Raw genomic sequence first — 14,082 nt, forward strand, 5'->3', positions numbered from 1 at the left:
CATAATCATCTTAATGAATTCCATGTCTGTTATTGAAGAATCCAATAAGAAAATAAATTGCAAGAAAAGAGGAAATGAAAATTGATGATTACACTCAAAGTGGCAGATAAATATAGGCTACAGTATTCAAATCAAAGTGGTGAAGATTTTTTGCTGCAATTTTTTGGCAAAATTTCAGAAGCTTTTAGAAACTTTATTTTTCCTAAGAAAACAAAAGTTCAAAATATGAAAAGGTATCAACAAAACCAGAAAAATTAAACAATAGGTCCTCCAGTATTTGTCACGACCCGCCCACTCTCACACTGGGTTTGAGCTCTTGGTATGGCAAATCCCAACCCACGCCCTAGCAGCCTATATCACATGGGTGCTCCTAAACGACTACCGCACCCATGTCGATGCTGGCGCTGGTCCTGGTGTTGGTACTTCTCCGACACTGCACGTGTGGTACGATTAGCTAAATCGGGCCAAACTTACTATTTTAAATGTGTACCTGACTAAACTAGCTCTAATACAAAAAGTTTATATGTAAATATAGATAATTAGACTACTAAACAGTTAAATGACTATATAACAAATGACACATATACATATACACACACATATATATACATCCTCGCAACACCTGTACCTAAATTTTTTTTAAATTTGAAAAATCGACATCGGTACCAACATCCCTGCACTCCACATCCATGTGACATAGCTATCAACTTCAGTTCTATCCCTAAAAAGGCTAGAAACTAGAAAATTTTATCATTTAGCTGACCTCCTTATCTGTCCCTGAAAATTTCTCTCAATCTTCGATATGGGACTAAATTTTCACACTCAGCCCTCCACCTTAAAGCACATGCACCCGCACATGTGGGACCACAGCCGAGTATTGAGCCAGCTTTAATAGCAATTATCATGACCTCACCCACTCCAACATCGGCCACGGATTGATCCAACAAATCTTAACCTGCCCCTAAGCAACTTCGGTTCCTCCCCCAAAAGAGCTAGGAACCAATACAATTTATCGCTTAGTCGGCCCCTTTACAAGTCCCAAAAAATTCATCTCAATCTTCGATGTATGCCTAAATCGTTACACATCACTCTAATGCCAATTATCATGACCCAGCCCACTCCACACCGTGCATGGGTCCCTGGTCCGGCAGATCCCAACGCACCCCTTAGTAGCTTCCGTTCTATAAGTCTCTGAAAATTCCTCTCAATCATTAATACAGGAGGGGATCTTCATAGCTTTTTTCATACAAAAACATAAAAACGGTTAGAACAGTTCTCAAGTCAAAAGGCAATCAAGTTCATATGGAGTATATGACATAAGAAACCTTTCTCTTTCCAAAAAGAAAAACTTGCAAAATGCAAAATTGTCTGAATACATCAAGCATACATATCCTTTGTGATATTTTGAAAATCATTTTATGCATATATGTCAGCTGGTTCTAAAATGACACATAATATGGAGATATTTTCAAATGCTAGAAAATTTGATTATTGTGCTTGAGATATAGCTATTAAATCTCACAGAATCAAGCAGCATTCAGATAGCTAGTCTAATGCAATCATAAGAATGGTTGCAGAAGAATGTTTTTAGGGGAATAACAGGAATGAGATAGCAAATAATGAACAGTTGATGGAACATAAAAAGGTATTGTGATTCTGCCAAGTAAACAAAATATCCAAGACAAAGAGTCAATAAATAGCATATGAAGAAAATATTTACAAAATAAGCTAATTATAAACATTCTAAAATTCAAATATATTTTCAGCTGCACAACCTTTTTTGGCTGTAAGTTCTGTGTAAAATGATTCATTCCAACAAAATTGGATGTCGCATTATTTTGAGAAGTATGAACAGTTCTAAAAGGAACGTACTTTTAAAAACCTTGGTAAGCTAAAGGTAAAATCTGTGAAGAATTATAAGTATACTTGATGCGATCCCAAATTACACTAAGAAGTAAGAAGTGGTTAACACATAGACAAATTATGACATTAAAGATACACGAAAGAGGGAGAGAGAGAGAAGGTGGGTCTTATGCACATAATCAGATTTTGAGGGGTCCATAAGAAAGGTTAGACTTGCTTCACATGACGCAAGAGTCCCACATCATATACTCTGCGATACATTGTTAAAGAATGTTTTTATTTTCTAAATAAGAGCCGAAACTCGAAAGAAATTATCACAGAAGTTTTAAATTGATTTTTAGATTTCTACATTAACCATGACAAAAACTTTGCAAACTTTTTTATATATAATGTTCACACAGGCTTTATGACAACTCTTGTACTTTGCACAGTTGGAAATTGCAAAGTTTGTAGAATGCCACATAATATCAGAAAATAAAGGAATTTTATAACATAAATACCTGAAAAGATATTCAAGACAAAAGATAACGAAGTTGTAATGCCATGAAAAAAACGGAACTTGTAAGAAAGAGTGACAATATGATATAAAAATGAAAGGGCTTACTGTTTAAGAAAGAGTGACAATATGATATAAAAATGAAAGGGCTTACTGTTTCAGATCCATAGTACTGCACTATGTTTGGATGCCTCAAGCGACTAAGAAGAGCAATTTCCTGCACAAAATATTGCATTACCAATTCATTATCTCTCTATCTCTCACACCCACACATGAAAGATGATTAAGATTGTTAAACGCATTGTCATAGATACCAAAATATTTCAGCAAATATTGTCACATTAACGAGAAAAAATTAAAAAAAGGAGGAAAACCTTTTTTTTTTTAAATGTTGAAAGAAATTTATCACTTTTTATCACATTTTTATCGGGTTTTGCCTTTTTTTTGTTCTTGTATTTTTTTTGCATCAATATCATCATGAATTCAAGTTTGAGCTTAAATGAATTATTATTATCATTTTTGTAATCATCAAAATATTATCTTTTTCATTTATTTAGTGTTTTTAATGTCTTCTAATTAGTTTCTCGTTTAATTCCTTTTTTTTCCTAATTGTCAATTTTTTTCATTTTTCTCGATCTTTTCCCAAGAAAAACAACTTTGCCAAAAAATACCCAAGAAAAACCTCGCTGCTAACAGCTCGATATTGATATTTGTGAGAATGGTTAAAGACATCATCACAAACATTGTTATTGAATAAATGTCGGTAAGTTTTTCTCAGATATTTTTTGGCAAAATTGTTTTTTTTTATTGGAAAAAAATTCAGAAAAAAAATCTCAACAAATTAAAATTAGAAAAAAATAAAATAAATGAGAAACTAGTGAAAAAAGTGAAAAAAATCATCAAAAAAATTGCGAGAAAATTGCGAGATATCCATTTTTGTCAAGGCTTTCAAAATATCTCAAGATTTTCTCGTTATTTTCATTTTACTTGTTTTTCTCATAAGTATCATGAGATTTTCAAAAATCTCGCTGTATTTGTGACACTGGTTGAAGGCTATGTTGCATGAACACTGATTTGAGTACATGTGTCAGATAAGACTAACCTTAAAAAAATACACTTGGATCAACGTTTAAAAATTCATCGAGTCAACCCAGTGACTCGGCTCGGCTCGCCCCCCTAATGTAGGTTGACTCGTTTTACTTCATTTTTCAATATTTTATTGCCATTTATACTTGATACATGTTAAGATCTTTCTTTGTTACTTTATTAAATATACAAGTTCAGTCTGTTAAAGTCAAGCAATTAACAAAATTGATTTGAGTTTTCTTAATGTTTTTGGATTCAACATGCTAAATTGCAACAATTCATGGAGGATGAACTTAGTTGTGGCTTCACTTTATGTTAGCTTGACTTTTCTTTTGAATGATATAAGTGAAATTAAGCCATTTTACAAACCGTTTATGTTCAGAAGACAAGTTTTATATATATATATAACATAACCCAATCCGAGCCATCGAGTTGACCCGCTAAGTAGAGTCTGAGTCACTAGGTTTTAAAACATTGACTTGGATACATATATATATATATATATATATATATATATATATATACACACACACACACACACACACATGTGTGTGTGTGTGCATAGGGAAGAAGAAAATTTTAGTTCATTGTTTAATAACTTTATTCATCTACATTTCTAAACATGTTTTTTATATTGAGGTTAGTGTAGTTAATTTGAATTTTAGTTAAATAAAATAAAGTTTTTTTTAAGTAGGCTTTAACGTTTGAAGGACTCCTTTTTAAAGGAAAAACGAACTCTTCTTTTTCAAAGGAAAAAGGAAAAGGGGAGACACACACACACACACACACACACAGAGAGAGAGAGAGAGAGAGAGACATGCCGGTGTCATTGAAAGACGGGAAGTTGACTGAAAAGAAAGAAAGAGGTGGCAAAATGAAAGGGAAAAAAGAGAGAGAAATGAAAGAAAAAAAAGAAAAAATAAATAAAAAGAAGGAAAAGGAGAGACGTGTTTCCATTTTTTGGACACTTCATATTCAAAAATTGACATGTCCCATGCGTACCAATGCATGTCGGTGATGGACACAGCATGTGTTTTGAAGTGTCCATGCAACATAGGTTAAAGATTTATGTCCACAGACAATATACCATAAGGACATCCATAGTTGAATGGTTTTTAGCGAAAAAACCAGGACAATACTCAATTAAGCAAATTAAAAGAAAATCTAGAAAGCTTTGACAAGTTTGATAAAGAATAGGATTGGACTCAGAAAACTAAGAAAAATTACTCAGTTCAACATTGGACAGAAAGGGGCACAAGCTGCATTAGCCACATTCCAAGCTTTGACCATCTCGTGGCCATTATTGACACGACACTGTCGTGCACAGCTGGTGTCCTGAACTGCATGTATGGCCTCCCATTCCTGGGGCCCAAGGAGCAGGAAGAACAAATGCGTCCCGACAGGGGCCACATTAGAATCTTCAGCAGAATAGACATGCCATGCTATGCGTTCCACGGGCATGTTTGTGCATCCAGTGTTTATATCGATTGACCATCGATTGAATCAAACATCCATGATGTGTGAACACATGCACCAAACATCCTTGAAGTGTAGCACAGTTGCCTTTTAGGTATGTCCATGTGACATCCATTATGATGTACCAGAGAAGGGGTACTAAAGACCAATTGACCAAGTGCAAGAACTACATGGAAATCATTGTTGATACTTTTTATGCATAGCATTAGACAGTGAACAAACTTGCCTGCTGCAATTGCTTTGCACATTCTCTTGATTTTGCATCATCAGAAAATAATGTGACCTCTTTCATTGCACACATCTCACCACTCTCACTGCAGATAACAGAAAAGGAGAAACAAGAAGACATTCAGAATTTAGAATGCAATAGAAAACTAAACAGCACAAACAATGAAAATGACTCAATAAAAATAAACGCTTAAACAAAACTGTATATTCATTATGCATGTGAAAAGATCTATCAAGAATTTTACATAAAAACCAGATCCACAACAAAACTAAAACCGAAATATGCTTATCCAGCTAGAAATTCCTGTACCAAGAAGGCATGAAAATACAACAACAAGCTTGAAGATTATACTTACTTGCTAAACCCCAGGTAAACATGGCCAAATGTCCCTCGGCCCAGAAGTTTCCCTTTCTTCCAGCGTGAACCTGGACTTGGAGGATTTTCTGCTCTACCTGGGCTTCTTGGGACGGAGGAGTTGGTTGCTGTTGTGTTTGATGAACAGAGGAGACTAGGATTAGGTATTACCAATGGAGGAGGCAATGGTAACTTGTGACATTGTTGTTTTCCTTCTTCTTGCCAACCAGGTGGAGATTCTGGCCCTGCACCTCCAGCCCGTGGATGCAATGGTGTCACAGCACCACTATGTATTCTTGAGCTCGGTCCAGGACTAGTCATTCTTGGGCTAGGTATTGGAGAATATTCTGGGCTGCCTCTACTGGGTTGCCAGAATAGTTGCCCCGACATATCTCCGCCCATGGAGTTATGCCCAGAGTTATAACCTGAACCTGGACTGGAGCAATGGCCTGATCCAAATAGTGCAGCATCAGGATATGCTTTGCCTGTCCAGAGATAGCCATTTTGTTGCTCTGCACCAATGGCTCGTAAGGGACTTCTGGAGGGACTTGACATAGAACTATCAGGTGCACTGCCAAAAGCAGGATACTGAGGAATCTGCAAGCTAGGAGGGTGCTCAATTGTACTCAACGGTCCCCGCCTCTGTGAAGAATAAGGAATGTTACCATGTGGCAAATTTGCTGGTTTTGGTGCCTCTCTTGACTTCTTTCTGCTCACAACAGGAGAATAACCTGGGCGGATGACACTTGAGCCAAAAAAAGGGAAAACAATTTCAGTCTAATTTCCACATAAAAAGAGAGAGAGAGAATCAGATGGCAACAAATACGAAGAAACTTGACTTAACACTTGTTCAAGACACAAAAATAAAGCCGATTGTGAACTAACCTGGAAGGGCTGCTAGCAATACTTTTAGCAGAATACTCGGTTCCCCTTGGACTAACATGACCACACCCAATGGGGTGACGTGCTTCACCTGGATCATCACTATCAACAGAACAGTCACTAGAAACAGAGGCAGTCCCCAAACCTCCATCAACATCAGTGGCATCAGGCCTGCTCAATGCCCTGTCAGGAACAGGAAGAGGAAGTAAGGATGATTGCTTTCTATTCTTCGTCGACTTTGTTTGACATTCACTAACTCCTGACTTTCTGATGCTACATGGGTTCTGTGCAACCGGAAGTGGCAGAGGCTGGCAATCTGGCCTCTCAGCAAAACTTTGACAACGGGAAACTTGATTAGATGGTGATGGTGATGGTGATCTAGACACTGCTTGCGAACCAGAACCCCTTTCTGAAACTGTATCAATAGTACATCTTTTAGAATCTCCTTTAGAACGGACTCTGCCTTTTTCATCAGATAAGATATTCAGTTTCCGGAAATGGAAATTTTCAAGTATGCTGTCCTTCCCAGTTTTCTTCTTTGACTCCTTGGAGGAAGATTTGCCCCACCATGGTGGCATACTGAGAATTGTATAGCTCACAGAAAACCTGGAACACGTGACTTTCAAATTGACTACCAGAACCCAGTTTCCTTAAAAATAAGAGCATCACCACTGGCATTAAAGCCCCATATATTGATAAGTTAGGAATACTAAAATGCTTATTTGCATAGCATCATATGGGAGACAGAGTAACAGTTTTTCATATATAAGGATGCTCTAGCTTTGTCATCTAAAGACAGCATGGCCCTTGAGGTCCAAATTCCTGCAGATCCAAAGAGTAGAACTCCTGAGAAGATAACCTGCAGAAAGAATCTCAAATCAGTTTGACAGACAAATCAGGCCTGTTTAAATAAGCACAAACAATTGTACGGCTTGATCACAATCATTTTCATGTCTTTTTTTTCATTTTACCTTAATTTTCATTTGTAGCATGACATTTTGAAGAGAAGAATGGAGACATTCATGACAACTATATAATTCTTCTAATTTCATTTAGCCTGTATGAACCGCTATTAGTTTGATACCAATAATGGGAGTCATTTCAGTATGTCAAGGATCCATATGTATCAGCAATTTGGAATTCGCAGATGTTACAGTCAATTTTCTTTTTCTTGAGGGGCTGGTGTGGGGTGTGTGGAAGGGGGGGAGGCTTCAACAATCGCATCTTGGGACTAAATTTTCTGACTCCACTTCTCTCTCACCTACCTTTTCTCTCTTCCCTCCATTCTCTTCTTTTTCCTCTCCACAAGCATCCTCCCCACCCAAAAAGTGGCGGAGCTTAGGAAGGCGAGGACACCAGGAAAACCATTCCCAAAATGGGACTGGTTTTATTCATTTCCTATATATATATATATATATATATATATATATATATATAGAGAGAGAGAGAGAGAGAGAGAGAGAGAGAAACACGAAAAATGGGAAAAAGAATACGATGAACACGATGTAACGTGGAAAAACCCTCAATAAGAGGGAAAAAACCACGGATGAGGAAGAACTGATGCCCACTAGCAACCAAACTCTCTCTCTCTCTTAAGATTTCATTCACACCCAAAAATTAAGGTTACCAAGATACAAGTAGAGTCTCAACAGGCCTAAACAGGAGCACACACTGGACCGGGTCCAAACCCAGACCCGTACATTAAAACGCGTCAACATTCCCCCTCAAGTTGGGCATACAGATCAAACATGCCCAACTTGGATACATTTCTCTCAAATGAAGTTGAAGACAAGGCTTTGGTTAGGACATCAGCAGTTTGGTCTTCAGATCTCATATAAGGAAGTACAAGTTCTTTAGCATCAATTCTTTCTCGAATGAAATGTCGGTCAATCTCAACATGCTTTGTTCTGTCATGAAGCACAGGGTTGTGGGCCAAGTTGATTGTTGACTTGTTATCACAATACATCTTCATTGGTTCTTCAACTTTTATACCAATATCAGTCAACAATACTTTCAGCCACAAAAGCTCAGAAACTCTCATAGCAACAGCTCTGTATTCTGCTTCAGCACTGGAACGAGAACAAACATCTTGCCTCTTACTTCTCCACACTATGAGATTCCCTCCCAAATAGATACAATAGCCAGAGGTGGACTTCCTAGTGTCAATACAGCCTGCCCAGTCTGCATCTGAATAACCTTCAATCCCAAGAGCGTCTTGCTTAACATACAGGAGACCTTTGCCAGGATTCCTCTTCAAGTAGCATAAGATCCTGTCGACAGCCTTCAAGTGAGCATCCGTGAGAGCATGCATGAACTGACTCATCACATTCACAGCAAAGGTAATATCAAGTCTAGTGAGAGTAAGATAAATCAACTTCCCTACAAGACATTGATATCTTCTTTTGGCCTCTTCAAAGAGACGCTCCCCATCTCTAAGACTTAGCTTATGGCCAGCATCTAGAGGAATAGAAGCTGGTCTACACCCCAGTTTCCCGGTCTCCTTTAACAAATCTAGAGTGTACTTCCGTTGATTTAGCACGAGGCTAGTCCCAGACCTAGCAATTTCAATGCCAAGGAAATATTTGAACTTACCAAGGTACTTGAGATCAAACTCGATCGCCAACAGTTTCTTTAACTTAATTATTTCATCTTCATCATCACATGGTAACAATCATATCATCAACATATACCAACAAAATAGTAACATTTTGGTAATTTCTCTTCACAAAGAGTGTATGATCTCCATTCCCTTGATGGTATCCACATTGTCTCATGACAAGTCTAAGTCGTTCAAACCATGCTCGAGGAGATTGCTTGAGCTCATATAAAGCTTTTCTTAGCTTGCAACATTTTCCAAGTTCCTCATATCCTGAAGGCATACACATATATACTTCCTCTTCAAGGTCTCCATTGAGAAAAGCGTTCTTGACATCAAGTTGGTACATCTTCCACTCCTTCATCACAGCTAGGGAGATAATGACTTTGACAGTCTTCATCTTCGCAACATAAGCAAATGTCTCCAAGTAATCAATCTCATATTTCTGACTAAACCCCTTGGCCACAAGACGAGCTTTGTATCTTTCAACACTTCTATCTGGTTTGTACTTGATGGTGTAGACACACTTAGATCCAACCAAGTGAGCCGGCTCAGGAATCTTTACAACTTCCCATGTCATGTTTCTTCTCAAGGCTTCCATCTCTTCTTGCATTGCATAAGTCCACTTGGGATCACTCTGAGCCTCAGCAACATTCCTGAGAATCATAGCCAAAGAAAGAGAAGATACAAAACATTTGTAGTCCTTGCTCAGTCTAAAATATGAAACAAAGTTACCAATAGGATGTTGAGTACATGACCTGACACCCTTTCGCAGGGCGATGGGAAGCTCGTCACTTGCAGCAACAGTCTGACTCTCTTCTTCAACAGGTTGCTTCTGAGCACGACTTGGGTCATCCAAAGAAGGACTAACTGGATTGAGAGTAGAATTCTCACCACCTATCATCTCATTTGTACAGACTCTTCGCCTAGAGTAAACTTGCCCAAACAGACGATTGCATTCCTCTTCTGCCCCAGTAGAACACTCTCCATTTTTCTCTTGTTCAAGCACCTCAAAAGGACTAACAGATTCATGCCTGCAGTCCAAAAAATCTGTAAACTGAATTTCTTGACTCAAAGAATACTGAGAATACTCTTCCTTTGACATAGAATTCTCCCCCTGAAGAGGATTCTCACCAAAATAGGAAGCATGTTCAAGGAAAGTGACATCTTTGGTAACATAGGCGCGACCAGTGGAAGGGTCCTGACACTTGTAGTTGTACCCTTTTTGAGTGGGACAATAACCTAGAAATATGCCCTTAATAGACCTTGGATCAAGTTTTTTAATGTGAGGGCTATGATTGTGAATAAAGCAAACACAACCAAAAACTCTGGGTGAAAGAGAGAAAGGTTAACGACTCCCCGGTAACATAGAGTGAGGCGTCTGCCCATTCAACACACGACTAGGCAAACGATTTATAAGATACGCACTGGTCAACACAGCATCCCCCCAATACCTTTTTGGAACATGACGTTGAAAAAGAAAAGCCCGAGTCATATTCAATAACTGACGATTCTTTCGTTCAGCAACTCCATTTTGAGGAGGAGTATAACTACAGGAAGTCTCATGAACAATTCCCCTTTTTCGAAAGAAGCTATCAACAGACTGACACATATACTCACGAGCATTGTCAGATCGAAAGGTCTTAACAGATGCTCCATATTGAGTTTCCACATAAGCAATGAAAGTCTCTATGACAATAGGAACTTCACTATAGTCTTTCAACAAGTAGACAATTGTGTTACGAGAACAATCATCTATAAAGGTGATAAAATACTGAAAATCATGACAAGAAGGAATCCCTGAAGGCCCCCACACATCAGAATGAATCATGGCAAATACTTCATTAGACCGATGGCTAGACAAAGGGCATGAAACTCTAACATGTTTGGCCAGGCGACAAACATCACAGGACACCATGGTCATGTCTAACCTGGAACATAAATCAGGAAACAGCTGCCTAAGAAGTCCAAAAGGCAGGTGTCCAAGGCGCTCATGCCACCGAAGAATCAACTGAAGGGAGTCCTCTCTGTTCTTCGTTGCTTGGCTAACTGCCGTCATAAGAGCCTGAGCAGCACGCATAGGTAAACGATATAGCCCGTCAGAAGCTAGACCAATCCTAATCCTCTTCTCTGTCACCAAGTCCTGCATAACACAGCGATCAGCAGAAAAGATAAGTTCGCAATTCAACTCTTTCGTGATCTTGCTAACCGTCAAGAGGTTCAAGGGAAGATGGAGAACATGTAGAGCATTGTGGACTAAGAACTTGTTCAAAAGTGAGAGACTCCCTTTCTCAGCCACAGAGATAGATGAACCATCGGCAAGAGAAACACATTCCTTTCGTGACGAAAGCTTATACCCATGAATGACCATAGGATCGCCGGTCATGTGGTGAGTAGCGCCACTGTCGATGATCCACTCGCCCATACAGAAATCTGCCATCACGTCGATAGAACACCCAAATTTCTTCTTGAATGACGCTGGCAGAATGAGAGAGGCTACAGACGTTGGGGACAACAGCCAGACAACGTAGCGGATGATCCAAGGCGTGAGAGCACTGGGACCGTCGGGAGAAGTCCTCAGGCGCAACTCAGCTTCAGGCCTATCGGAGAGGGCTTCACTTGAAAAATCGTATAAAATCGTAAATCGTATAAAATCGTAGACACCTCCAAAAATTCTGAAATTTGGACCACAGCAAGAGCACGAGCCAAGGAGTGGACGCTCCAAATTTGGGCTGAATCCGAGCAGTCTACACTCAGGACGTTGAGCCTTGAAGTCGCGGGTTGCCTGTCGCCTGCTTCAGGAAGACGTCATCGATTTCCGCCATATTCCGTCCGTTGCCTCCAGAAATGCCATCTGTAGTCCGATCGACGTCAAACTTGGTAGAGAGGATCACATGGATGTTGGGAATCGAATGGCACCGGAATCATCAAAATCCAACGGTTCGATCGCCGGAAAAGTCACCGGAAACAGGGACTGGTCGGCGGTAAAGCAGAACAGTGTCTGATCAAATTTCTTGAGCTCGAATCTCACTCAATACTGCACCGATTGACACGATTCCACTTCTCTTCGACAGATTGGTTTGTTGGGAAGTGATCAGAATCAAAACCCCCAAAAGTTACAACCGATTGAGCCCTCGATTGAAGCTCGGACAGAAACAGGCTTAGTGAGACCTGTTAAAACTGAGTATACAGGTAACAGAACATGGCACGATCGTCTTCAAACGGCCCTCAAATCGGTTCTCCTTCGATCAAATCCGCTGGTAGGTCATCCACAAGTCGATGGTGAAGGAGCTCGCACAGCAAACCGGCAAGAGTCGACGGTGTGCACCGGAACTTCACGGCGACAGACGATCACCACTCAAACGGTGATCCAATACGAGCACAAACAAGAAACTCAAAACCAAGTGGAGGAGCAAAGGGCAGCTTTGGGCAACAGCAATCTCCGACGTCGGTCTGGAGAGGGCAACGATCTCAGGCGATGAAGCCGGGCGGCGGTGGCAGTGGCGGCGGCAACGTCAACGGCGGAACAAGAGCAGCGAGTGATGGGAAGGTCAGGGCCGGAACTTCACAACCGCAAAGAAAATTCTCAAACTCGTTGACTCTGATACCATGTAGAAACACGAAAAATAGGAAAAAGAATACGATGAACACGATGTAACGTGGAAAAACCCTCAACAAGAGGGAAAAAACCACGGATGAGGAGGAACTGGTGCCCACTAGCAACCAGACTCTCTCTCTCTTAAGATTTCATTCACACCCAAAAATTAGGGTTACCAAGATACAAGTAGAGTCTCAACAGGCCTAAACAGAAGCACACACTGGACCGGGTCCAGACCCAGACCCGTACATTAAAACACGTCAACAATATATATATATAGATATAGCATACCCCACCATAAGATTGGTCGATCTTAGGGTGGAGGACACATAAAAGATGGACTCGTTTATTCATTTCCCACATATTATATATATATATAAAGTGTTCTACGCACATGATATGCCTTTGGTATAGTTTATTTGCCTCTAGTTTTAACAACACACAAACACATTATGTATTGCTACTTACCTCAGCTCGTTTTTAGATGAGCAGAGTTTGAGCTCGCAAAGGTAAGTCAAGTCGAGCCGATTATACTCAAGCCAAGTTTGAGTACCCAGCACAGCTCATATCTACCCTACAAGAAAGCATCTATCTTGTTCTGCCCCTATGTCAATACAGGATAAACGTAGCATTTCTGTTATTAAAGGTCCAATATTTAAATAGCGAACAGGTTGTGTCCTATCAACTTCCCAATAAATCACCCAATCAAGTCTCTGTCTCTCATTGATAACCATACTAAATCTCTCTCTCTCTCTCATTTTTCATTGCAAATGTTTTTCTCATTTGTTTTCACTCCCTAAGCTGATGCAAGGAGAACTGTGTCAATACTGTCAACTTTATGTTATGATTTGGAAGATCTGACCCAGACCCAATCCAAGTCGTACCCAGATGGCATGGTATACCTGTATCGGCATACACATGTACTGACGTGGGTGCCCAGACCAATCAGTGATACCCATGTGTCATAGTGAAGCATGAACCACTAACAGATCAACTGCAGATAGATCACATGTAAGTGAAGAAAATGAAACACTAGGCTAGACTTGCTAGCTACTCCAATTATAAGTTGATTACTCAAGAAATGTTTGAATGGCTGTAATTAGCTGATGCAACAGTAGTCATACTCATCATGGCTCAGGTTCTACCTTGACTGGCCTATAGTGAACATGGGGGTGTGTTTTCTCAATGTCAATCCCTACTCGTGTTAATAGTAGAGGAGATCCCCTTTTTAGGTCTAAGGTCTGCAACAAGGTGGTCCAATGCCACCTCACCTATTCCTGATGATTGTTGAAATCTTTGATGAAACAATGAACAAAGTGTGGAAAGAAAAAGGCAGTCCTCCCAATGAACCATGAAAATGGAGAATCCCCTGCATGGTGGCCTTTGCCACTGGACTTCTCTTCTAGTACAAGGCATCCCAGGCATTACTTTGTGAGATTAACTAGGTAGCTATAAGACAAGGTGGACCCAATACTTGGTGTTCATAAATCTAAAATCATTCC

At 39.7% G+C, this 14,082-nt stretch overlaps 1 protein-coding gene across 1 annotated transcript in view; it reads right to left on the minus strand.

Moving 5' to 3' along the window:
* The window catches only part of LOC116266345 (mitogen-activated protein kinase kinase kinase YODA-like), a 36,091-nt gene that overhangs the window by 19,465 nt on the left and 2,544 nt on the right, over positions 1-14,082 (minus strand). Inside the window, exons 2-5 of the mRNA XM_031647514.2 lie at positions 6,390-7,245; positions 5,506-6,249; positions 5,148-5,235; positions 2,514-2,576 (exon numbers count right to left, since the gene is read on the minus strand). Of these exons, the coding sequence (XP_031503374.1) occupies positions 2,514-2,576; positions 5,148-5,235; positions 5,506-6,249; positions 6,390-6,964 (1,470 nt within the window). The 5' untranslated portion in view covers positions 6,965-7,245. The remainder of the gene's footprint in view (positions 1-2,513; positions 2,577-5,147; positions 5,236-5,505; positions 6,250-6,389; positions 7,246-14,082) is intronic.

This window comes from Nymphaea colorata, chromosome 12, assembly GCF_008831285.2.
Source record: "Nymphaea colorata isolate Beijing-Zhang1983 chromosome 12, ASM883128v2, whole genome shotgun sequence".
Lineage (NCBI taxonomy): Eukaryota > Viridiplantae > Streptophyta > Magnoliopsida > Nymphaeales > Nymphaeaceae > Nymphaea > Nymphaea colorata.